The sequence below is a fragment of the Choloepus didactylus genome, chromosome X, assembly GCF_015220235.1.
Source record: "Choloepus didactylus isolate mChoDid1 chromosome X, mChoDid1.pri, whole genome shotgun sequence".
Lineage (NCBI taxonomy): Eukaryota > Metazoa > Chordata > Mammalia > Pilosa > Megalonychidae > Choloepus > Choloepus didactylus.
Window position 1 is genome coordinate 121,151,432 of NC_051334.1, and position 25,621 is coordinate 121,177,052.

General features: G+C 43.0%; 1 protein-coding gene across 1 annotated transcript in view; it reads left to right on the forward strand.

Annotated features, from left to right (window-relative positions):
- Positions 1–25,621, forward strand: part of LOC119522565 (putative serine/threonine-protein kinase PRKY) — a 114,952-nt gene that overhangs the window by 75,152 nt on the left and 14,179 nt on the right. Inside the window, exons 4-5 of the mRNA XM_037820976.1 lie at positions 842–963; positions 12,443–12,580. Coding sequence (XP_037676904.1) covers positions 842–963; positions 12,443–12,580 — 260 coding nt within the window. The remainder of the gene's footprint in view (positions 1–841; positions 964–12,442; positions 12,581–25,621) is intronic.

Below are 25,621 nucleotides of genomic sequence, written 5' to 3' on the forward strand. Positions count from 1 at the left end.
TGTTCGAAATTTGGCAGCAAGCGTGGGGGTTACCTAAAGCAATAAAAATCAAGAATAAAATAGACAGGAAACAAAGGAACAAACAGGAAAGCCCCACGTAGCAATAACGCATTCCAGACAACCCCTTACTTTTGTGCTGGGTACCTGATCCTCCCTTACTTTTGGTTGTCCTCTAGGTGGTGATAGATGCTAAATTTTCATCATTCTTACCCATCGTATGACACAATCTTTTTCAAAACACTTGTCCCGGTATAAACCCAAAATTCCCTGTGTCTCTGGCTAACACTTACTGAAAGCTGATGATGATATAATAAGAATATTGCTACTAAGATGTTGAAGCACTTCAAACCATTCAAAGAGCAGATGAAAAGAAAAAGTGTAATCTTTACATTTCCCCCGGTGTGTCGGGATTTGCTTGTTTATGCAAATTAAGCAAACTTGTGGATTCCTAAGGGGGAAGCATCAAGACATGATGATTGATCATTTCATTCTTGAATCGTTCTTTTAGGTTATTTTTATATAAAGCTGGGTACTATAGGTTTTGTGGGTTTTTTGCTTGAGTAATAACAGTAACTAAGACTATATAATTAAGTAATAACTGTAAGACCATATAATTATATGTAATTAAGGCAATTATGTATGCTATTTTGGTTACTGAATTTTTATAAGGAAAAAAATCAGCTGAGATTTGGTATTTTGTACAAGTAAAGCATATCCACAGGAAAACAATATGGCGCCCTCTTGATCAACTCAGTGACCATGAGAGGCAGAGTTTCTAAGATGGTCATATTTGCAGATGACAGCTGAGTTTTGTTGACTTGTGTCTTTGTCATCTGCCCAGGACGTGGACGCTCTGTGGGACTCCGGAATATCTCGCCCCCGAAGTGATCCAAAGCAAGGGCCACCGGAGAGCTGTGGACTGGTGGGGGCGCTGGGCATTCTCATTTTCGAGATGCTTTCAGGGTAAGTAAAGCTTCCGGAGAGAACCGGCAGCTCACACCGCAGAGCTGTGTGAGATACTCAACCTACGTATCTTTACAAACAGTGCATCTAGGTCACAGATAATTAGCATGCTGGTGCAAGCAGTTTCCCACTGGTGAGAATTGCAATGTGAATGCACGATTAAGTTTGTTCTAACCGTATGAATGCATTGAACTTGTGAATGACTCATTAAGCCATGCCCATTGATATTTTTATCCTTTATTTAAACATTCCTATCTTCCTTGAACATAATCTAAATTTTCTGCATGGGCCATTTTAGAAGGAATGCTTAGAGTCATGTCATGCACATATTGAAAGAAGGTAAACAAATAAAATACAGTTCAGGAGCTGGTGCACCAACAGCCTGCCGGCAAGGGAAAACAGTATTTGCTCCTTTGATCCCTCACTTGTTTGGATGAGATTTGGAAATTAGGGGAGGTCTCATCATCATCTCACCCAGATAACAAAGAAGGAGGTGATTCGTCAAGGGATTTGTCATCTAAGTGAATCGTGAAGCAAGCGTCTCACTCCATAAACCTTGGAATCGGCATTACTCTTGTTGTATCATTATTTCCTTCAGAGTACGTTAACAGGGCTGGCTTTTTAAGTCTGCACTTTCTTAAGAAGAATAAGTAATTGAGGCTTTACCAAAGGAAGGTGCAGTCTTCGCAGCAGGGTTGTGGATGACTTGGCTCCTGGATCTGAAGGTTTTTCTCTTGGATATCGGGGCTGGAAGGCAACCTAGTCCGAGAGGCACCTGGGTGACTTGCCGGGGCCCTGGGATGTGCTCTGCCATGGCTACCTCTCTACCTCCTTCTTCTCAAGCCATGCTTTCCTTTCTCCTGCTTTCCTGCAGGTGTATTTCCTGCTGGCAGATGCTGGAAAGCCCTCAGACTTTACCCCCAGTTCTGGTGAAAGCTGGACACTGCTTCGCAGCTCTCTGATTCACCAGAGGGGGTGAGTCCAGGTGGTTTTACCTGGAAAACATCCTTTTTACTTGGAAACAAAAGTGAAAAGAGAGACAGAGTTATGCGTGGGTAGTCTGGACAGCCACAGTCTTCCATCTGCCCTCACTCCCTGCCCATGGGGCACCCACGTGGCTGTGGAATTCTAAAAGCCAGTGGGTTTAGGGGGTTGCTGGTTTCATCTGGAGAGTTCACAGTGGTCATCACCCCATATGCTCATCTCTGCTGTAATTCATAAAGGAAGTTCATCCCTTCCTGGAATACCTGTGGAATGGAGCATCTCAAGGAAGCCTTACCAGAGAATTCACCACGCAACTATCTGTCTGCCCATCATCTGTCTTTCCACCCACCCATTAGTCTGTCATATGTATCTGTCTACCCATCCATTCATTCACCTATCATCGACATCTATCTATCCATCCATCCATCCATCCATTATCTATCATCTACCAATCTATCTTTCTGTCTATCCATCCATCATTATCTATCATTGACCTATCTCTTTCTGTCCATCCATCCATCCATCCACCCATCCACCCACCCATCCATCCATCCATTTATCTATCTATTATCATCTACCAACTTACCTACTTATCACATGCTTATATTATGTATGTATCTACTTATCTGCATATCTATCTTTTATTTGTGTATTTTTTCTAGGAGAAAAAATAACATATTTACAAAAAAAGATCATACCGATCTTTTCCTTTTTTTCATGTAGCAGTAAACCATAATCATTTCCCCGTCTCAATAAACTCTTCTACATCATTTTTATGGACCGCGTGGCATTCCATTGCATGGCTATATTTTTATTTATTTAGCCATTTGTTTTCTGGAGATTTCTCAATTTTGCTAAGTGGCTTTAACCTAATGAAAATTTGCAACTGCCTTCACCCCAAAAATGGTTTCAAGTAACATATAAATACTTTCTCTATTACAGAGAAATAGATAACTAGAAGAACTGCAAGACTCACTAGCTTGCTCCTGCATTTTTGAATCATGGTTGATTATGAATTCCTGGACGCAGCCTTGCTCATGGAATGTATTCAATCAATGATTGCTTAACCAAGGAAATTATGTAATTGCAGGTAAATAGACAAAAAGATGCCAGAAGTGTAAACATGTATGGGGGTGGGAGCAAATGAATAGCTCTCTTTTCCCAACCTGAACTAAGAACCAGTGTCAGGACAAAAGAGTTCAAAGTGTTAGTTGTATTACTGGTGAATGTGGTATTTCAGGTCAGGGCTTAGATGAGGAGAAACACTGGGGTCCCCCCAAGCTTACCCAGCTGGCACTGGGAAGCTCAGAGCTTCTAGCCTCCACTGGCTTCCCCCAGAGCTAAGAGCAGATTCCCGGAGTGAAGCGTGGAGAAGCCAGGCTGAGCTGCCCCAGGCAGAGAACACAGACAAGAGGGCAGGAGGGTGGAGGGTGAGATTCACGGAAAGGAAACCTCGTGGAAACCCAAGGAATAGAGACGTGACCACACTAAAGTAGATCATATTTCCACATCTCTCTCTAAAATCCATTTATTGCCAAAACAAAATAAATGCTCTTATGCTCTTCCACCACAATAGATATGTACTAATTAGCCTAAATCATACAACCACTGCCGATTTTTCAGAATGATTCTCATCCTCTTGAGCAGCTGTCCTCACCATTTCTGAGAAAATACTGATATTTTGGGGGGGGGGGGGGGATGATATATATAAGCCTGTGGAATTGCTCGCTGCTGAACTTGCCCAGAAAGGTAAATCCTCCTCTCACTCATGAAGACAACATGTCTGCAGAATTTATATCTGAGCCAGTTATTTAATTTAATGCTGATAAAAAGTGAAATGAATCCTTTGAAAGAAAATATTTGGCAGACGGCAACACAGAGGCGAAAACTGACAGCTGCCATAGATGCCGTAGAAGGACCTGACCGTAAACACAATTGATACCCACGTCCCTAACTAGACACGGAGTCTGCTTTTCCTTTTCATACATTAGATTTTAGAACTAGGGAAAATGTATGTTATTTCCAGAAGAGAAATAAGACTGATTCAGCCTCACCTTCTATAGAAGACGATGTCAGTGCCCTGCCTTGCCGTGGTTTTCACCATTTCTGGGTTGTAGTCACCATCTTGGGGGAGCCCCATCTTGGCTTCCTTGTGTTTGCACCTTTGGCGGCAGGTGCCTGGGGCACTACTTGAGGACGTCTCTGGAGACGTTGTGCCCGTGCACACAGTAGGCTGGACGTGTCTTCGAGTTGGCATCTCCTTTTCCTGTAACCAGTGGCTCACAGGCGCAGGGGGAGAAAACCCTGTTCTCGGGCTCGGGCTGGGGCACGGCCAAGGCTTCACCGACAGGGGCAGGCTCCAGCCTGCTTTTGGTGGCGCCTTGCCCAACCTTGCTCCTTTTCCTGGCTCTGCCCCTCCGTCCTCTTCCCTCCCCACTTCCTCCCACTGTCTCCTGGGAGCAGCTGCAACACACGGACCCCAGGGTGGCCACAGCCCAGCTAGTTCCCCTTGAGAGTGGGTGGGACCTGGAGTTGCCTCCAGCCCACAGAACAGAGCAACACAGGGGGATTTTGCAGTGTAATAAGGTCCCGAATCAGGTGAAGTTGTTTAGTTAACGAAAACTGAGATCATCCTGGGTGGGGCCATTGAATCAGGTGAAAGTCAGAGACAGCCTTCCTTCATTTCTGGGTTAGGACACCTCAGCTGCCTTTTGGGGAGGGGGACTAAGGAGAGATTCATGTGGTGAGGAACTGTGGGGGCCCTAAGAGCCGAGAGCACCCCTCAGCAGACAGTCTGCCAGGAAATGGAGCTTCAGTCCTGTCACTGCAAGGAGACGAGTTCTAGCACAGCCTGAAGGGGCCCAGGGTGGCCGTCTTCCCCCCCAAGGCTCTGAAGAGACTGCAGCCCTGGCCAGCCCGGATTGCAGCTGTGTGAGACACTGAACTATGGAGACCTGCTAAGCCGTGCTTGAACTCCCGATGGCAGAAACCGTGAGGGTTAGGGTTAGGGTAACCATCACCCTCCTCCCCTGTGGACTCCCGAGAGGAACCCCTGGATAGCCTCGGGGTTAAGGGCCATGGAGGAACCTTCCAGAGTTAGCAGACGTGGCAGGCAAGCTGCTGAAGGTCAGAGTGAAGGACATGTTGATTAAAAGAGAAATATAAGAGAAGGGGCTTCCTGGGGTGTTGGTGAATATGTCCATGTGTCAGTTCTACTCAACAAGGTTCTTGAGGCCGTGGTGAATGTGCATGGTGTTGGCAAAGGGAATGCAATTTTCATTTGTATGTGCTCAGCTTTGTAGGGGTAAAAGACAATTCAAGTCCATCAGCTGATGAATGGATAACCAAAATGTGGTCTGTCCATACAGTGGACTATTATTTGGCCATAAAAACAGATGAAGCCTGATCTATGCCACAAAATGAATGAAGTGTAAAGACTTTATGCTAAGTGAAAGGATCAGATGCAGAAGGACAAATATTATATGAGTCCACTTCAATGAAATATCTGGAATAAGCAAATCCATAGAGACAGTAAATGAGAGGTCACCAGAGGCTGGGGGAAGAGGGATGAGAACTTATTGATTAACGGGTACAGAGTTTCTCATTGAGGGGGATGGAAAAGTTCTAGAACTAGATAATGGTGCCAGTGAAATAACATTGTGAATGGGTTTAATGCCACTGAATTATACAATTAAAATGATTAAAATGGGAAAACTTATGGTATAAATGTTTTTCCACAATAAAATAAAATGTAAAAAAAATAATGTGAATAGTCCAAAAATAAAAAGAATATGAGCTGGCTGGTGGGACATTATAATAAGGAGAATTCTGAAGCAATTTGTTGTCTTAATAGTTGCTCATGGTCTCTGGCTATTTTCTGTTCAAAGACCAGCTTAAATGGAAAGTTTAATGTTGCCCTTCAGTCGGGTATAGCTGGAAAAATGCTGGCTTTTTCCAGGTCCCTGAATTAGCTCTTATTGTAGAAACTGTCCCTTGGACATGAGTGACCTCATGCTCCATGGCAAATCCTGGGAAATGAGAATCACGTCAGAGGAGGACCATTCCAAATGGCAAAGTGCTGTGCCAGCATAGCCAACCCTGAGTTTCTACAAGATGGAAAGTTCCCCTCCAGGAAATGCATTTGCTTGTCTGGATCGAGAGTGGGAAGATCAGCTGCTCACTCTGAACACTGCCCTTCGGGATGGTTTCCCGCCACCGTGGGAGCTGGAGCCTCAGGAGGTCAGCAGGGGCCACAGTCCCAGACCCTGAGTGGCTTCCTCCTCCTCTCAGGCTTTCCGCCTCTGGATTCTCTCCCAGATACTCATATGCGATTCCATTGAATGGATACCATGAATCTCTTCTTCCATGCATCTGTTTGCCTCATTTATGCAGGAAAACACTGGCCTGCTCCAGATGCATGAGAACTAGCCAGAGTTATTCAAATTATTTCCAGTAAAAGTAACACCCTGAAAAAAAATAAGATAAACAAGTTATCATTAATCCAAGAAGAAAGCCGAGTAGAGCAATGATCGCATCCCAGATGGTGAGAGCAGATGTAAGTGCAGGGGATAAATCACACATTGCAACTATGATGAGGGCGAAGATGGGTTTAATGGAGGAAATCACAACATTGTCATAACAAGTAGGAACAACACAAAATAAGGATGGATTTCCAGAAAATTATATGAACTCAGATAGGTAGTAAGCAAAGGTGGGGGCAAACAGCAAATGAAGAAGGAGTCATTTAGTGACACTGGAAATCCTAATGATCTTGTGTTTACTGACTGTGTATAATAGTTGCATGTTAAATTGTCTGAAACTCTAGCCAAACCTCTTTATCAGAGCCAGTCTCGTCTGTAGAATGCCAACCATCTCCTTTACTATATGTCAACATTTATTAAACCTTTGGTCATACATAACCTTCCTTCTCAACGTGTTCCTCAGATTACCACCATCTGCCTCAGATGGGTGCTCGTGAGAGATGCATGTTCTCATCCCCACCTCATATTTACTGAGTGACATTCTTCATCTTAATGCAATCCCCACGTGGTTAGGACCCTCATTAAAATTTGATAAACACACATATATATATGTATATATACACACACACATATATACATATACACACATACATACATACACACATACATGTATATATATAATGAATGCCCTACAGAACCTATATTCTAAATACCAGGTTGTGATTATTAGTTTGGGTCAGTCAGCATTATGAAAATAATTGCATAAATCAATGTATGAATCAGTCTAATTGATTCCTTACTGTTGCCTTTGCTTACTTTTCCATAGAGGCTTGCAAAATTTTTAGGGATATCTTCTAAAAAATGTTTAGAGTGAAGTTTTTTTTTGGCTTAGGAGATGCGGAAGTATGTAATGTAATTAAAAGGATGAGACCAGAATTAATGGATGTGGTGGAACCGACTGGATAGAAAACAAACGAGGTGTGACAGTGGGCACATGGGTGACATTTCACCCCTTGCTGTTGGGGAAGAATTTATCCTGTAACTAAAGAGTTTCAAAGAGGAGGCTTCCATGGCTCCTCTATCGTCTGTCGTCGGCGTGTGCTTTCACGTGACATGAATTGTTCATGACAAAGTTTGAGCCACTGTTGTCTTACGCGGCCATCTCTGGAGATGGAGGCCACCCCTTCTCTCTTCACTCAGGACATGGAAATGCGTGGGGAGGTTCCCCTCTTGCTTCCAGGTCCTTCATTGCTGAAACCACCCTGCAAGAGAGCTGCCCCAATGCCTTCTTTAGATCTCGCTGTCCACGTGGCATTTGTCTAAATTGAGCTCTGGACTGCATCACGTGCAAGAGCTGTAGTAGATCCAAGTCTAGTGAGGCAAAACACCCCATCTTCTTAACCATTACAATATTCTGCTTGTGTCTCTGTAAAACTATCTCCAAACCAAATAACAAATGAAAAGCCATGATAAACAACACCAAACAAACACAATCCTAAAACCCAGCACATCACTTTTTTTAAAATTTTTTAACTTTATTTATTGAAAAATTTAAAAAACAAACACACATTTTAAACAAAACAAAGCACAGGATTAAGAAAAACAAATAACCCAAAATAACTACTTTGCTTCCAACATGTTCCTACCATACCTCAAGAAAATTAATAAACCATATCCAAACAAAGGAATAAGAAAAACAAATAATCTAAAATAACTACATTGCTTCCCACATGTTCCTACCATACCCCCCAAAAATTAACAAACCATAGTTGTTCCGGAGTGTTACCATAACATTAAGATTACCCTCCATAACTTATTTGTTCTTATTATTGTTCCCCCTTCACTGGTTAGGTCCCCTACATTCTACAATATAAAACATTTATTTTACATTTTTCACAGAGTTCACATTGGTGGTAACATACAATATCTCTCTTTTTGTGCCTGGCTTTTTTCACTCAGCATTATATCTTCAAGGTTCATCCATGTTGTCATGGGTTTCACAACCTCATTCTTTCTTACTGCCGTGTAGTATTCCATCGTCTGTATATACCACATTTTGTTTATCCACTCGTCTGTTGAAGGACGTTTGGATTGTTTCCATCTCTTGGCAATTGTGAATAATGCTGCTATGAACATTGGTGTGCAAATATCTGTTCATGTCACTACTTTCAGATCTTCTGGGTATATACCAAGAAGTGAATTGTTGGATCTAAGGGTAACTCGATAGGTAGTTTTCTGAGGAACTGCCAGATTGTCCTCCAGAACGGCTGAACCATTACACAGTCCCACCAGCAATCCCAGCACATCACTTTTATATTCCAACCAGCTTATGGCAGGCAGATAAATAATACAAATTTGGGGATTTTGTTTTTTGGTCATATACTATTTTTTTTCTTCTATGAGTAAGCTCTTGAAATTGATTTTATACTATAGATGGACTGCTTGCTTTCAAATGTCACATCTCTGGATCTTTGAAGCTTCAAATGAATGGTGAAGATCAGAATGGAAGTTCTAGAGATCATGATCATGAGATTCACGTACATGAATGGGCATTGCTTGTAACTGGGACAATAGGTCTTCTCTACGTGCAGTGACAGATATGGCCTGAGGTAGGGGGTGGTGGCTGGGCCTCTAAGCCCACAAAAGCTAGCAAACAATTGCCTTTCTAGCGCCAGTGACAGCAGAATCTCTCAAGAAATGGTTCTGGGGAGATTACGTGCTCCCTAAAAGAGTTTCAGGGGAAATATTTAGGGCTTCTGTGTTTTCCCTAGAGTTACAGTGAGTAGGTGGAAATTCTCAATTATTCCTGGTAGGTGGCTGCTTAAGACAAGGGTCTATTTTTCTTTAATTGGCCTGATGCTTCCAAGAATGAATGTAGTTTACTTTGCAGCATTTTGCTCCAGGGTTTTGTCTGAGTCTGCTTCCCTCGTGGAGGAGAAGGCAAAATGAAGTTAATTGGAATCACAAGGCTTTCTGGAACTCAGAGCTAAGGTGCACTGACCTCTTCCTGGGGGGAGGGGTGGACTGAAGTGATTTACACACAATTTCCTCATTTGTTCTTGGCCGCCTGGTACCAGGATCCCTTATCACCTCTGACTGGGAGGCAGGAATCCGGTGAGCTAGTGGGGGGCACAGGGTTCAGGCCGGATCTGTTTAAACCGGGATGTAGAAGCCAGAACATATGCAAGTATATTCTGTGTGATTTCACCTCTCTCAGGTAAGAACTGGAATTTTGCCCGTACGTTTGAAACCCTTCTGTGAAACCCATCATGGGGACCAACTCTTAAAAGTGACTTAACACTTGGTGGACTGAATAAATTGAATGAACAACCCGTATAGGAGGAAGGAGCCAGATTTTCATGTTCCTAAATTCTCTGCTTTAGGATTATGAAAGACTGGTCAAGAAATCCTCATTTTTGGTAAGCTCTCTCTTGTTGTTTCCAGTTAAATAACAAAGTCCTCTTGAAAATGGCTTGTTTTCTGTATTTGTTTTATTGGAGGAAGCATGTGAGGAGTTTGGAAATAAAGCATTTCATTTATAAGCTATCCTGCAGCCCACAATTGGTAATTCAAAACTATCATCCTGTATAAATTGGTATCATTATACCTTGAGAGGCTTACTGAAAAATAATATTTGCAGACCTATGACTTGCAATATATTACTTTGAAGGAAAGAATAATACAGCAGTGTTTGTTCCCAGGGGAGACTTCTGTTCAGAATTTTTAGGAGAGAAATATGTTAGACCTTTATAGATCAATCTTGGGAAAAATTAAATGGTTAATGGGCTCTGGGCCTTACAAATGAGATTCTGGTTTAAGACCTACACAGTATGAGAATCAGAGTGTGTCTTTCAGGAAAGAAAGGACTAAAAGGAAATCAGAAATCTAACAACAGTCCCATCCAGTATCCTAGCATTTGCACGTGCCTGGTGGTTTTGGCTAGTTTCTCTGGTATTAATTCCATGCCAGTTGTAGATGGCACCTTTGATGAAGATTATAATTAGAATTATCACTGTAGGCAACGAATGAGAAAAATTCAGGGAAACAAGGTAAATAGCTTACCATGGTTGTTTGCAATATTGGCATTTGGGAGACATGTCCAGGGAGGTGTGATACGATGGAAGAGGATGCGGTGTATTTTAGTAGAAGGAATCTGTACAGTAAATGCAGCTGCAGATTGGTCTGGAGAGGAAAATAGCCTAAAGGGAAACTGTAAATAGCAAATAGAGCTGACTTGAACAAAGGAGATGAGCCATCAGCGAAGCTTTGGGGGTAAGAACTGCCCCCACTCTGTCCTACCCCAGCCTTTAGCACACTGCTTGTGTGCAACAGGTGCTTCCCAAACAAGTGTCAAATGGATGAAGCAAGGGGAAGACCGGGAGTCAAAATAGCATTGAAAAGGCACGTGTTGTGTAAAAAGGCATTCGTTCACAGCATTTTCTTCATGCTAAGAGACATCTAAATCCAAGTACAGGTGAATTTTATCTGAAATGGAGATGTATGATAATGTGTCCTTTTGCAAAATACTGATTTCAATACAAGTAAGTAAAACACTCAAGCCTGTGCTACCTGCCTGGTGCGTATTACTTTACATAGAAATTGTTATATGAGCAAAAGGGGGTGTTTGTCTTTTAAAGGGTAAGTGGAGGTCTTATGGCTTCCTTGCTTCCTTTAATTGCAAGTACCTAAACTAATTGCCCTTTTCAAGGTAACCCGGCGTAAATGAGTGGCAGAGCCAAATACCCCAAGCCCCAGAGCACAGGTGGTTTGCTTCGTGTACAAAATAACACGGCAAGCGCACCTGCCGCATCGTGATCGATCATGGCAGACGAGTCATTGAAGAAGCCCTCTTTGGTTCTGAGTAGACGTTTACTTATATGTGTGGATTCTAGAGATGTTTCTCATTGAAGTTCAAAAGTGAGAATACTCTGCCTGGGGCATTTTCAATCAAATGGCAAAAACACGGCTTATAGCAAATGACCTGGCTGTATTGTTTTTGCATCAGAAATCATCTCTACCACCTCCCTGGGAGATGAACTTTTCAGTCCTTCTCGCCCTTTTCTGGGTCGGGTGGATGAGGAGTGCCACCTGTGCAGAGAAGCCCATTCCCCCATGGGCAAGGCTCACCTGCTGGGTAGGATGCCCCTACAATGAGATTTCTTTTTTCTAAGATAGAGTCCGTCCAATTAAGTTGGGCAGCATTTGAGAGGGTGGGGTTTGGAGTCGGATTTTGCTCTTACTTTCTGCCTCTATGACCCATGACCTTGAGCAAGTCGTTTAACTTTTCAGAACAGTGTTGCTCGCATCTGTGAAATGAAGCGAGGCTGTTTACTCCTAGGGGTCAACGTCCTTTCCAGGCTGGAAAGTGCACAGGTGATGGTAGCAGTGATTATTGTGACCATTGTTGATTTGGGGCTGGTATTCAATGTTAGGGTTCGGGAAAGAAGATGAGGACAAAAAAAGTGTGAGGGATTTTGATAGTTGCAGATAGGCTGTTTCAGATTTGGGTCTCTTCTGTAAGAATTTAAAAAGGATATTCATGCTATCTTTTAGACGTATTTGTTCACATAAGAGGAGACTGGAGGTGTAATTTCCTTGTTCAATAAGGAGCCACAGGAGACTTGGTTGTAGCCTGAGTACTGTAGCTGGCTGGTGGGCTCGTCTTCTGCTGCCTGCCTTTGAGTGGCTCGTGATCTGTGAGCCAGATGCTTCTGGAAGACTTTTTCAGCTCTCTCTAAACAATCATTCCATGATGCCCAGAATTTTAAAAGATGCTTCTTGGACACTGAGGCCAAGGCCTGAGTTTTCCTGGTGTCTATGCCAAGAGTCCTACCCAATCAAACAGTCCTGATGACATGACATCCGCTGTTGGGATCAGCATGGGGAAAGTGCCAGTGTTTGAAAGCATTCCCTCCTGTGTCAAGAAACTAACCAACAAGTCGATGAGGGTGAACATCTCCATTTCCTTGGTGAAGATTGAACTGTTTCTAACTTGGTTGTTTCCTCCCTTTCAGGGCAGGTCTTAAATGCCCTAGATGAGATGAGACTGGCCAACAATACCCTCGTATACTTTACATCGGACCAAGGGGCACACGTGGAAGAGGTGACTTCCAAAGGAGAAATGCATGGAGGAAGCAACGGGATCTATAAAGGTGAGACATGCTGATGTTTACAAACCCTGTCCTCCCAGCTCACGCACTGGCCCAAACGGCCATGTCCCTGGGCATCCCCAAGGAACTTCAAAACACACGTTCTATGTCAAGACGTTAGAATGAGGGCGCTTTCCCTCAAATGTCAATACAATCCCATAGTGGGTAACTGATAAAAACAAGAGCCCCTCTCCCTGTTGTATTAGGCTCCCATTGCTGCTGTAAAAAATACCCCCACTTAGTGGCTTAAAACAACACAAGTGTATTATCTTACCCTTTTGGAGGGAGGAAGTCCAAAATGGTCTCACTGGCTAAAATCAAGGTGTGGGAAGGACTGTGTTCCTTCTGAGAATCTATTGCTTGGCCTCTTTCAACTTCTAGAAGTTGCTCATTTTCCTAGGCTTGTACTAACTTCCTCCATCTTCAAAACCTGTCACTTGGCATCTTCCATTCTCTGTCTCTCTCTCACACCTCTGCTTCCATTGTCACATCTCCTTCTCTAAGTTTCCTCCTTCCCTCTTAGAAGAACCCTTGTGATCACATCAGGCCCACTCAGATAACCCAAGATAACCTCCCCATCTCAAGATCCTTAATTTATTCACCTCTGCAAAGTTCCTTTTGCCCGTAATGCAACATATTCACAGACTGTGGGGATGAGGTGGTGGACATCTCGGGATTGGTGGCAGCATTATTCTACGAACCACACCCTACGACAGATGGCCTTTTGAGCTGATGTGTCATCATGTGGCACAGGGTCCTTCTAGGCTGGCTGTCACCACCCCATGAGTTCCTTGAGAGTGGACATCACCCCTTACAGTTATCTTTATGTCAAGCACAGAGCCAGACGTGCAGTACATTCTAAATACTTCCAACTAAATTAAGGGATGAAAGCATCCCATATTATCCTTTCACACCTTTTGGCGGGGGTGGTGGTTAAATTGTGCCCTCCAGAGCTGATGCTTCATTCTTTGCTCAGCACTGGGGACCTTAGATAAGACCTAGCTACTGCACCCACAGAGCCCCCACAGTGTACACGTGGGAACACAAGACTTAAGCTTAAGAAAGCTACGTATGCAGCGCCGTGGTTCTGCAGTGTAGGGAGAGATGGCTGGCTGATGAATCCAAGGAAGCTTCTGCGGAGAGGAGTAAATGGCATTGGAATTTTGCTCTGACAGTTGGCAATTTGGAAAGATAGCTGTAAGGGTTGGACAGAGAGCGTCCACGGTGCTGAATGATGGTTAGGGAACTGGGAACGTGGGTTATCATATCATCCTAAAAGCATATCAACAGCTACTCCATGTATGCTTTGTGAGAAACATAGGGGATGTGTGAGAAATGTTTTGCTGGAGTGTTAGAAATTTCATTAATTTATGGCACTGTTTTGCTACTCTGTTGCTGAGGATTATTTTCAAATTTAGGTGAAATCAAGTTCATATTAAAACATCGTTAAAATGCAATGCCCTCCGAGAATGACATGTTCCTTCCACTCTGGGAAGTGATCAAAAACTTCTAAATGCCCAGACGTCTCATTTCCAAAGCTGTGAGTTCAAACACATGCTCCTGGCTCGTGCAAACACAAAGGAATCACTCTCCCACCAAAAGAGCAACATTTTCAGAAAAATAATGCCTTCCACTCTAAATCAAAACCTCTCAAAAACTTCTTTGTTACCTGCGTGAAGTTATTCCACAATATTTCCAGTTCATTCACGATCTCTTTCACTAATGAACTCTATGGGCTAATTTGATAAAATGACTGGGAATAAGTCATCCTTATGCAAACTCCAACAGGTTGTTCTTTTGATCACAGAAACGCTTCTTTCCTACTATAGCCTGCATTTTAAAAATAATAATTTAATATTATGGGAGTGGGGGAGCAGAGATACCACTCATTGCTTCTCTCATATTTTTTAAGGAAATGTGTTTGCAAGTTGGTTATCCTATATAGACAATTTCTGTCTTCATCAAAAGACTTGAGCAAAAAGAGAAATTGAGAGATAGTTGTAGGGTCAAATGTATATTTTCAATCAGTGTAATTCTGGTCAAATTTTAGGAGGCTTGGCAGTACTTCTTTCATGTGGTAGTTCCTGAAATATTTACCTCTGAGAACCTTTTAGATAGATTTCTTTCTGCTATTCACATGTTTTGAACAATTAAGTCAACCTCAAAAAACTTAGTTTATTAAGTAATAATCCATTTTCTCTCTAAAGAATTCATGAATAATTGTCCCCATTAGAGCTTCTAATGAATTTGACAATATTCCCAGGCTGAGTTGTTATGATTTTCATCAAGAGCAAGATAAATAAATAATACAAAAGTCCCAGATCCTTTTCAATAGCCTGAAATACCACATCGCTTGTAAATGTACAAATCCCATCAGGCCTTTTGAAATATTGAAAATGTCCATGATGCTGCTTTGGGACTTAGGACTGGAAACCACTGCTTCATGCTAACAGAGGTATTCAGATTTCCTTGCAGTCCTCAGCTTACTCTGGGAGATGTGGATGGATTATGGGTCTCAATCTGTGTTCCTACACCAGGGCAGGTATTGGGTCTGTTTAGATCAGGTGGGCAGGTAAGACTTGGGAAAGCTCTTGTCTCTGTACCATTACAATTGAATAAGAGCTTGCATAATGGTTCTGCAATTTGTGGTTCCCTTATGCAAGGAGCAAGTATCCCCAACAGCCTTTGCTTGGGGTCCTCCTAGCAGAGAGAGGAGCAGACAAACCAATGGATACTCCTCAAGCTGCATTGCTGGTTGCTTCTCATTGGACCAACCTCTCGAATTTGGAGAATTCCGGGCTTTGTCCTGGGCCCTTTGCCTTCCTTCCATACTGTATGTGTTTCCGTCCGAGCCCATTGCTTCACACAGCATCTGAGTACTGGTCACTCCCAGACCCTAGCTCTCACCCTCCCTTGGAGCCCCTAACTCCTGTGTCCGGCTGTCCCCTTGACCTCTGACATGGAAGCCGGTGGACATAGCATATATTACAGATCCCAGTTAGAGACCTTATCTCCCAATAAGATCTTTGCCTTTCCAGCCCCATCATCCTGAATGGTACCACTCTTTCTCCCCTGCTTCAATCCCCAAAGCATGCAGTTTCCCCTGGTTTGCTGCTTTCTTGGACACCCCTCTACCCCATATTCCAACAGCATGTCCTATAAACGTTGTATAAATATATCTGACATCAATCCACTTTTCTCAGCTCCGTCAATTATAACCTTGTCCGGGCCACCATCATCTCTCATGGAACCTTCTCCAGTGAGTTGCCTAACGTCTTCTTTATCCCCTGAGATCCATTCTCCACCCAGGCGCGTGGATGTAAGCATAACCACAGTGTACACCTCTCCCTTTCTTAAAACACTCTCGTAACTTCCGCTCCACTGGGAATAAGATGTGACATCCACAGGCTGGCTGTGTGTGGCCCCACCATGACCTGGTCTTGCTTCTCTCTTTTCCTTTCCTCCTGGCCTTTTCTCAGATCCTCCAACCTTAGAGGCTTGGCATTGGCTGTTCCTTCTGTCAGAACACACCTTTCCTGATCTCTGCATCAATATGAGCCCTCCATCAAATGATGCCCTGGTCACCAAATCAAAAGTCTTTGTCCCTGTCCACCACGGGCAGTCTTAGCACAACCCTGTTTTAGTTATCTGCATACTTGAGATCTGTGTTCTGTGAGTGCATTTGCTCATCGTCTGCCCCTGCTCCCCATTCTGTCAGCTCCAGGGTTCTGCACTGGCTTGGTTCCCTCTGCATCCCCAGTGCCTATCGGAGCCACATGGTAGGTGTTTGAGACATACCTGCTGAATGGATGGTGACCCCTTCTCAGAGTCCTCTTCCTTCTGTTCCTTTGTATGCCCCTGAGTGTTTCCTCCTCCCCCCATTAGCCAGAGCCAGGGTAACTTTCCCAAGATTTCCTTAGAGTTCAGAGTTATTTGCCTCTATTTCATACCAGAGAAATTTCCTGTATTTTCAGATAAAAGCAGTTAACTCCTAACTCCGGCTTCATTTCTCCATCCCTCTCCCGAGTCAAGGTCACCCTGAAGCACCTTTTCTCTCCCCTCTCTTTTACTCTACCTAATGGCAAGTAATAAATGACAATTCAATGGATAAATTAACTCTATAGATGGTTTCTGCAGGAGCATGAGGGGAATGCATGTTTTTCCAAGTGTTCGATATATAGACTTTCTCTGTATGCAGGGAAATGCCTTTAAAATTCCCCAACACCTGCGTCTGAGGCACCACCTCTCCAGCATATCACACTTGCCTTAAGCGCAAATTCCAAAAGCACCCAGTTGGCTTGAATCCAGATCTCTTGAGTTGCTTTTACAATCGATGAATTTGGCATCTCTGTACTTCATGCAATAACGCAGCTGAAAGAAAAGATAACAGCAAGAGGTTTTGGTAGTTTATCAGTAGGTGGTTATGTTCAGGACCTATCTTCTTCAGATGTTGGCAAACACTTTCATCAGCTTCCCAGAGTTGGGCGAGGCATTTCCTTCTTGCCAGTGTCTACACTTGGTCAGGAGGCATCCCCAGCCTTTTCACCCTTGACAGACGATCACATTTTATCTTCTTCCATCTGTTCACTCATTCAGTTAAATTGGACTGATATGCATTCGTATATCAGCTGTATGTTGTGTGTCAGGCATGGGGCCAGCTACTGCAAATAAAGGCAAATAATACCAGATCCCCAACCTCCGGTAGCTCACAGTCTGGATTTTGAGACACAGCTATAAAGCAACTATTTCAGGATAATGGACTGATCGGGGAGCTGTCACACAGGGGCAGTTAGAAGCAGTTAGCTCTAGCTAGGGACTCTGAGCCCCTTCCAGGAGAAGCTGGTGTATGCAGGCTGGTGTTTTGAAGCACTGGCTGGGAGAAAAAATGTGGAAAGGACTCTGTAGGCAGGCAGGAGATGCTGGTGGAGAGCCCCAAGAGGCTCTGTCTGGCTAGAGATCAAGGTGTAGGCAAGGCATGCGAGGGGCTGGGCCGGTGAAGTAGACGGGCTCGAGGGATGCAGACGCAGCCCCTCATACAGACACAGGCTCTACTCTGCCGTGGGTGAGGCTCATTGGAGGGTGCTAAGTCATGGTGGGTTGTGGGCAGATTTGGGGTGCCACTTTAGCAGGAATGTGGATTAAAGGAGTGGATTCCTGGGGGCTGTGGACAGACTCCAAGCAGCTGTTGACAATGTCCTGAAGGAAGGCAGCAGAAGTGGAGGGGACAGATTCAAGAAGTATTCAGGTGCCAAAACAATGAGGCATTACCTGTTGACTGGGTAAGGGGAGGCAGGAGTGGCTGTGTGAGTAGTGGCAGTTATGATTGGAAACACTAGATGCTGGCCAACTTTACAAGTCAGTGGGATGGGAAAGATAAGGGCTTAAAATTTGGATTATTGAATTTGAGATATCTGTGCTACACTCATGTTCTTATGTCCAACAGGACTAGGGATATATATGCATGAGTCACTTTATTTGGGTGGGACTTAAAACTGAAGGTGAAGAATATCACCCAAAGATAGTATTTTGTAAGAGTAGAGCAATGGGCTAGGGAACTAGAAAACAAAGTAGTCAGAGAAATCAGGAGGAGAATTAAGAGAAGCTACTGCCAGGGAAGATAAGGGATTTGGAAGTTTCAGGAAAAGTATAGTCATCAGTGTGAAGAGAGGTCCAGCAAGATAATGCCTGTGAAGTCTCAATTGGGCTGGGAAATACAGTGGTCATTGGAGAACTTTGCTCGAGGGATTAGTGGTAGATGCCAGGCTGCAGATGAATGAAGAGTGAGTGGGAAGTGATAATGAGACAGTAGTGGATGGTCACAATTTCAAGAAGCTCAGGCAAGAAGGGAAGAAGGATATATAGATACATAGATATTAGCAAGAAACCATTGTTTATAGGCTTAAGTAAAGAGCCAGGAGAAAGGTTGAGGTTGAAGACAGAGGAAAAGGAGGGGAAAACTGATGAAGCTAAGCCATTAAAGGGATGGGAATGAGTGCATGAAAGGGCACAGATTGGGGGAACTGACCTGGAACAGAAGGACACTTCCTCCACGCATTCGTTCGGTAGATCTTTATTGAGTGCCAACTCAAGGCAAGGCCCTCTGCTAGACCCTGAGAGTTCAGCTGAGATCAACTCCTAGGACTCCATCTCAGAGCTTTCGTACTCTGATGGCAGAGACAGACATCAAACAACAAGGTGATATGAAAGTATTCAGTGACCTCAAACGATATGAAGAAATACAGGCTGATAGGAGAGTTGAGAATAGCCCACACTATTGAGCTCGCTGGCCTGTGTTCAAGTTCTAGCCCTGCCATTTACTGTTTTTATGTTCCTGGTTGAATTATGTAAACTCTCTGTGTATCCATTTCCTCCGCTTTAGAATTTGAATAATAGGATTGTTATCATAGAAGTATCACGGAGGATTCCTTTTTTATTAAGAGGAAACGAATGTCAATTTATTGATCTTTCAGCACTGATTACTATTGTATTTTCACAACTTGAATTTATCTCAAAGGTAATATTTTCCTTCTGTTAACATCTGTTATTCCTCATCTAGCAACTCTTCTAATCTGAGAGTGTTCCTGTGCTGAGCAAAAAGCCAATGCAGGTAGAGTTCTTGGTAGGCGTACCTAGTAAGTGCACAGCATTACTGTCATCCACTGGAGGGTAAGCTCTGGATCCCCAGAACCTACAATAGTGCCTGACATGTTTTAAGAAATATTTGTTGGGGGAATACAAGATTTTTTTTAATTAAATTCAGTTTTATTGAGATATATTCATATATCATATAGTCATCCATGCTGTACAATCAACTGTTCACGGTACCTTCATATAGTTATGCCTTCATCACCCCAATCTATTTTTGAATAGTTTTCTTACACCAGAAAGAATAAGAATAAAAAATAAAAGTAAAAAAGAACACCCATATCATCCCCCCATCCCAGACTATTTTTCATTTAGTTTTTTCCCCTCATTTTTTCTGGAGTATAGGATTTAAAAAAAAATTTTTTTAAGCATTGTTTGGAAGGATATGTAAGTCAGCTAGATGAATTGGAGAAGGAAGAACACGGTTGTGTGGGTAAATCCATTGGTGTTGGCAACCGGACATCTGCTTTGAAGGAAACGGAGAAGTAACAGTGTCTCCCACGAGTTTGGCTTGTATGTTTGGGAGGGTAGCCCAAACAGACGTTTCATGGACTCAGGACTCACTGGCCGACACCCATATTTGGTTGGCATGGGGGGATGGGTATGAGAACATCGAGAGAAAGTAGAGAAGAGAGTCAAGGTCAGAGACCAAACCTCGAAGAACTCTAACCTAAAAGGTGAGACGGAAGATCTAACAAAGAAGATTTAAAGAGAGTGGTTGGGGAAATGGGAGGAAAACCAGGGGAGAACAGAGGATCCTGGGAAAGATACGGTCAGTAGAAGTAAATGCTGCTAAAAGGTCAGGAAATGTGAGGATTCAAAGAGCCAATTGTATTTAATGCACACAATGGTCACTTGTGATGCTAATAAGTTTATTTTCAGTGAAGAGGTGGAGCTGGAGGCCCAGATGGATGGAGGGGTGTGTGGACGGTGAGCTATTTTCTCAAAATCTTTTGGGAAATTTTTTTATGAGGGGAGGCAGGCTGTGAAAGGAAGTAACTTTTAATAGGAGAGAATGTAGTATATTTAGTTCTCTTGAATAAAGTGCATTAGGGAGATACTTTAGATATGAGGAATAATTGAGGAAGTCAAATTTCTGAGATCAGGGGAAGTGAAATCCAAAATGTCTAAGGAAGATTGGTCTATGGAAGGAGGAGACACATTCTCTTCCGTAGAAGGGAACAAGGAGAGCAGATGCTGGTAGATTTGAGGGTTTAGCACCTGGAAGTTGAAGGTATACCCAACCCGCATCTTCAGTCATCTCTCTGCAGAAGGAAGCAAAGTTAACTGCTGGAGGAGAGTGGCTGGGGTGGACTACAGATGTGTGTTGGGGATTCAAGTGGCAAGGATAATGGAGGAGGGTCGATATCCCAGTTGCATTTGGAAATCACCATATACAGTAGCAGCATTGTCATTTTTCTCAGAAACCCAAAGCTGAGAACATCTAGATTTACAGAGAACAGATAGCTACTTTCATTGAGGGCTGCCATCTTGCCGAGGAGGTGTGACAGCACATAGAGGAGCTATGGAATTGAGTTGTGGCAAGAGAGTGATGGAAATGGTGTGGTGTGTGGTAAGAGCTTGTAGTGGGGAAATGATGGATGGGACCAAATTAGGAAGTGCCCCTGAAGGTGAAGTGCCATTTGGAATGATTAGGGCTCAGGAAGGGAATGGATCTCCTGGATAATTGCAGTCGTAGGCAGCACCTACCCAGAAGGAGTGGATTGCATGGGCGTCAGTTGGCAAAGCAGGTGACCTTAGTAATACAAAGTTAACTAGCACAGAGTCTGGTGCATTGTTGGAAAAAGTTGTGTCAGATGGCAGGAGGCTGTGGTTGGATGAAGGGAAGTTTGAACTACTGACTTGTGAGATATGGAGCAGATTGAAGTGATACGGTCTAACCCAGTCTGTGGGCTAGGGCCATTGAGGAGGTTTGGTTGCAAAGTAGGGGGAAAATGGGAAGGAGGTGGCCGCCATGGATACATTAAGGGCTGTGAGGGCATGGAGTTGAGGCAGCTCATGCCAGTAGCTCATTTTTCTGAATGAAATTAGAAGTGAGGTTCTTTCTCTCTCTTTTTAAATTGAGATATAATTCACATAATAAAATTCACCACTTAAAGTGTACGGTTCAGGGTTATTTAGTATATTCACAAGCATTTGCAGCCATCACCGTTACCTATTTCTGGTACACTTCTGTCACCCCCAAAAGAAATCCCATACTCATTAGCAGTCACTCCCCAGTCTTCCCTCCCTCAGCCCTCGGCAACCACTAATCTACTTTCCATCTCTATGTATTTGCCTATTGTGTACATTTCATAAAAAATAGTGCCACACGTTTCATGGACTTCTGGGACTGGCTTCTTTCACTGAGCATAATTCTTAAAGGTTCATACGCATTGGAGCACGTAACAGTGCTTCATTTCTTTTTATGGCCAAATAATATTGCATTGTATGGATAAACATTTCAGTTATCGACTCATCAGTTGATGGCCACCATTCTCGTTTGAGAGAAGGAGGACAGGCTGTTTGGTCAGACTCTGGAGGATAGAACGTCTGGAAAATAGAACCTATTAAGGAAATGGAAAACACCTAGCAAAGTTGAGGGACAAGAAGAGGGTGGAAGTATGAATTTGTAATTGTATTCATCTCTAGTATTGTCTTTTTTTCCCAGCAGTACTTTACATAAATTAATGCATAATGTCATTCATACAAAAACATATTGTGCGCCATCCATTTGGAAGGTGTTGTGCTTTGTGCTTCAGGTGATTCATCAGTGACTTAGATAGAGCCTGCTGTCAAGCACTCTTGGCCCGACTGCAGTAAGATCTACAGAGAATCAATTGTCATACATCCCATAAACAAGGAACTTGAAAAATGCCATGTAAATGGACAGTAGGAAAACATCACCTGCAGTGGTGATTGTGGAAGGTTAACATTGTCTGGTGCAGTTTTTTTCTTTGACGAAGGCTTAGTGAAATAAGAGGGGATATTATCCAGACTTTCAAGGATTTGTAGAACTATTTGGAGGTGGGAGCCTCTTGGGCAGAGCAAACCGCAAGAGCAAGAAAGGATGAGGATTTCCAGGGAGCTGTATGTGGAACTCTGTCATGGTATGAAGGGAGATTTTCATCAATGAGATTGGAAAGGGACATGGTTAGATTTATGTTTGAGGCTAAGATATGTTTTTATTTCTTAATTTTCCTGCCTTCAGAAGATATTAAGCAGGGATCCAATTAAGTGAAAAAAAGTAGACGTTGCAGTGACATTTCCCACCAATATGAAAGGGTTTAATATTGTTGCTGAAGGTGCACTCCTCCCGCTCCTAAAATTAGCAGTTGGTCAATAACTTAGTGCAGGGGTCAGCACACTAGGGCTCATGGGCCAAATCCTGCACACCACCTGTTTTTAATTAATTTATTTATATTTACAAATTTTATTTATGCACATTCTATATCCACCAAACCGACACTCCCTTTCTCCTCCTATACTCCCTGGTCATCTCTACTTTACCTTCTGTCTGCAGATTTGCTATTTCTAGACATTTCTTACAAGTGATATCATAAAATAGTCATCCTTACACATCTTGCTTATTTCACTCAGCGTAATGTTTAAAGATTCTTCCATGGTGCAGCATGTCTCAGAACTTCATTCTCTCTTATGGCCATGTAGTATTCCCTCGTGTGCATAGACCACATTTTGTTTATCCATTCTTCCGTTGATGGACACTTGGGTTGTTTCCACCTTTTGGCTGTTGTGAATAATGCCACTTTAAACACTGGTGTATCCGTATCTGTTTGAGATCCTGTTTTCACTCTCTTTAGATATAGAACTAGAAGTGGAATTCCTGGGTCTTATGGTAATTCAATGTTTTAACTTTTTGAGGCATCGCCATATGGTTTTCACAGTAGATGCACCATTTTACATGCTCAAAAAGAATGCACCAGGGTTCCAATTTGTCCACATCCTCTCCAACACTTAAGTTTTTTTGATAGCCATCCTTATGGGTATGAAGTAGTTATCTCATTGTGGTTTCAATGTGCATTTCCCAAATGGCTAATGATGTTGAGCATCTTTTCACCATATGTTTTTGTAAATACAGCTTTTTGGAACATAACCACACCAATTTGTTGACACACTGTATGCTTTTGTACTATGATGGCAGAGTTGAATAATTGCAGCAGAGACCCTTGTGGCCTGCAAAGACTGAAATATTTACTGGCTGGGCCATTGGAGAAAAAAGTTTGCCACCCACTGACTTATTTAGCAATTTGATGTTTTGCTTAAGTAGTCACCCTTAAGCATTTGAACTTTGTCAATTCTTTACCTCTCATTTCTCTACTGACATCCACAGGTCTTTATTCTTCATGTTTGTCCTGATAATAGTTTGATAAAACCCTGATTAATATTATTATGGCTCCCATCTATAATTTGTGAGTTCCTAGAATGAATAAATCAAGGAGAATATAAAATATAGCAACTTGGGCAAGAAACCAACAAGTGTGAATTACGCTCATCGCATGCCTCAATATGGTTTGCACCAACTCAGGCAATCAGTGTTTTCCTGAGTGAGGAGACACCCCAAGAGGAGGAAAATGAAAAATTTTCATATAATGCTGCACTCAGATCAAGAACAAGAATGGCTAGCATATGCTATTGCCACTAAAAGTGATTTGACCTGCTGTGTCGCAGCATTTGAAAGGACAGAAATAGAAGCCATGTTTGGAAACAGCTGTTCCTAATGAGTCTCGGAGTAAATTGTATAAGAACCTTCTCTGCACTTGCCTGGAGAGAGTAAGAAATTCAGCCATCATCTTTCCATGACTTTCTGTCACACCAACGTGACATCAAGATGTTAAAAATGTGCATTTGACAATTACTTAGCCATATTTTAAATTGAGACAATGCCTTTTTCTCTGCCCATAAATTTTCGGGAAAAAAATTCCAAATCCCTTAACCAGAATTTCCTTTCTCTCTTCCCAGCCCCATATCCATCTTTCCTAACCTTGTTTCTCCTTCACAACCCAACTCAACAGCCAGTACCTTGGGGCAGGTTTCACCAGCTAAAAGAAATCTCTTGTATTTTTGTTGGCACCCAATTAGAGCTCTCTGTGGGTGTACCTGAGCTCTCTTTGAGATTTTGAGTTTCTGTAGGGAAGAGATCACCATCACGCATCTTTGTGTCCCTTCTGTGGTTCTGAGAATAAGTAAAGTGTAGTATTTAGTTGCAAAGACTCTTGACTTCAACCTGGTCCTGTCACTTCCTAGCTGTGTAACCCTGGCCAAGGTTACTCAACTGTAAAGTGGATATTAGTGTTGAATTGTGTCCACATTCCTAACCTCCAGTCCTGTGGACGGGACCTTATCTGGAAACAGGGTCACTACAGATGGAATTGGTGAAATCAAAACGAGGTCACACTGGAGTAGGGCAAGTCCTTACTCCAAAGTGGCAGGTGTCCTTACAACTGGACACACACAGACAGACAGACACCGAGAGAAGACTGCTATGGGAAGATGGAGGCAGAGATTGAATTTATTCTGCCACTATCCAAGGAATCCCAAGGGTTGCCAGCCATCCCCAGCTGCCGGGAGAGAGACAAGGAAGAGATTCTCCTCCGTAGACATCAGGGGGAGCACAGCCCATCTGATACGATGATTTCAGACTTACAGTCTTCAGAACCATGAGAGAGTAACACCCAGTTTAAGATACTTTGTCATGGAGCCCTAGGAAGCCAATACTGTGGGGTAGCCATCCTACAGCATGATCCTGGGAGTTGAATGCCTTCATATATGTACTGCCCTTTGAATAGTTCTGACACATGCTACCCTCCACCATCACTGCTTAATCAATATCTGCTGGGTGGAGAAAGCCTCCAGTTCTCACCTCCCTGAGTTGGGCACCCGGTGAACTTCCTGCAGTCCCCAACTAAAGATCATGAGCATTACCTGAAGAGCTGGATGCTGTGCTCTGTAAGCCTGATGGGCTCATCTTGTCCATATGCCTTTCCAAGAATGATGGCAGCAGGAATAAGACGAAAAGTTACACCATCTGACAAGCGGGGGGTATTTTGTTCGTCAACATATGCCCGGAAATGTGTGATCCTACGCCTAGAAAACGTGTTTTTCCATAGGTGGTGTATGCATGGATGTGTTTATAATCTGTTAAAGGCTTTTAAAAATATTTTTTTCACCATGGCTGTTGTATAAAAATTTAAAAGCACCCCTCTTACAGTTTTAGAAGATTGTGTGAGAGTATTTTATTGATGCATTTCTTCACTTTCTAAAAATGGATTACAAACTGTAAGATGAAAGTCTTAGGAGGTTGCACAGAGTGGGCTCAGATTTTCCCTACTGAGAGTTGTGACCATCTGGGTGGAACCAGAACTGGTGCTGGCCCGTCCT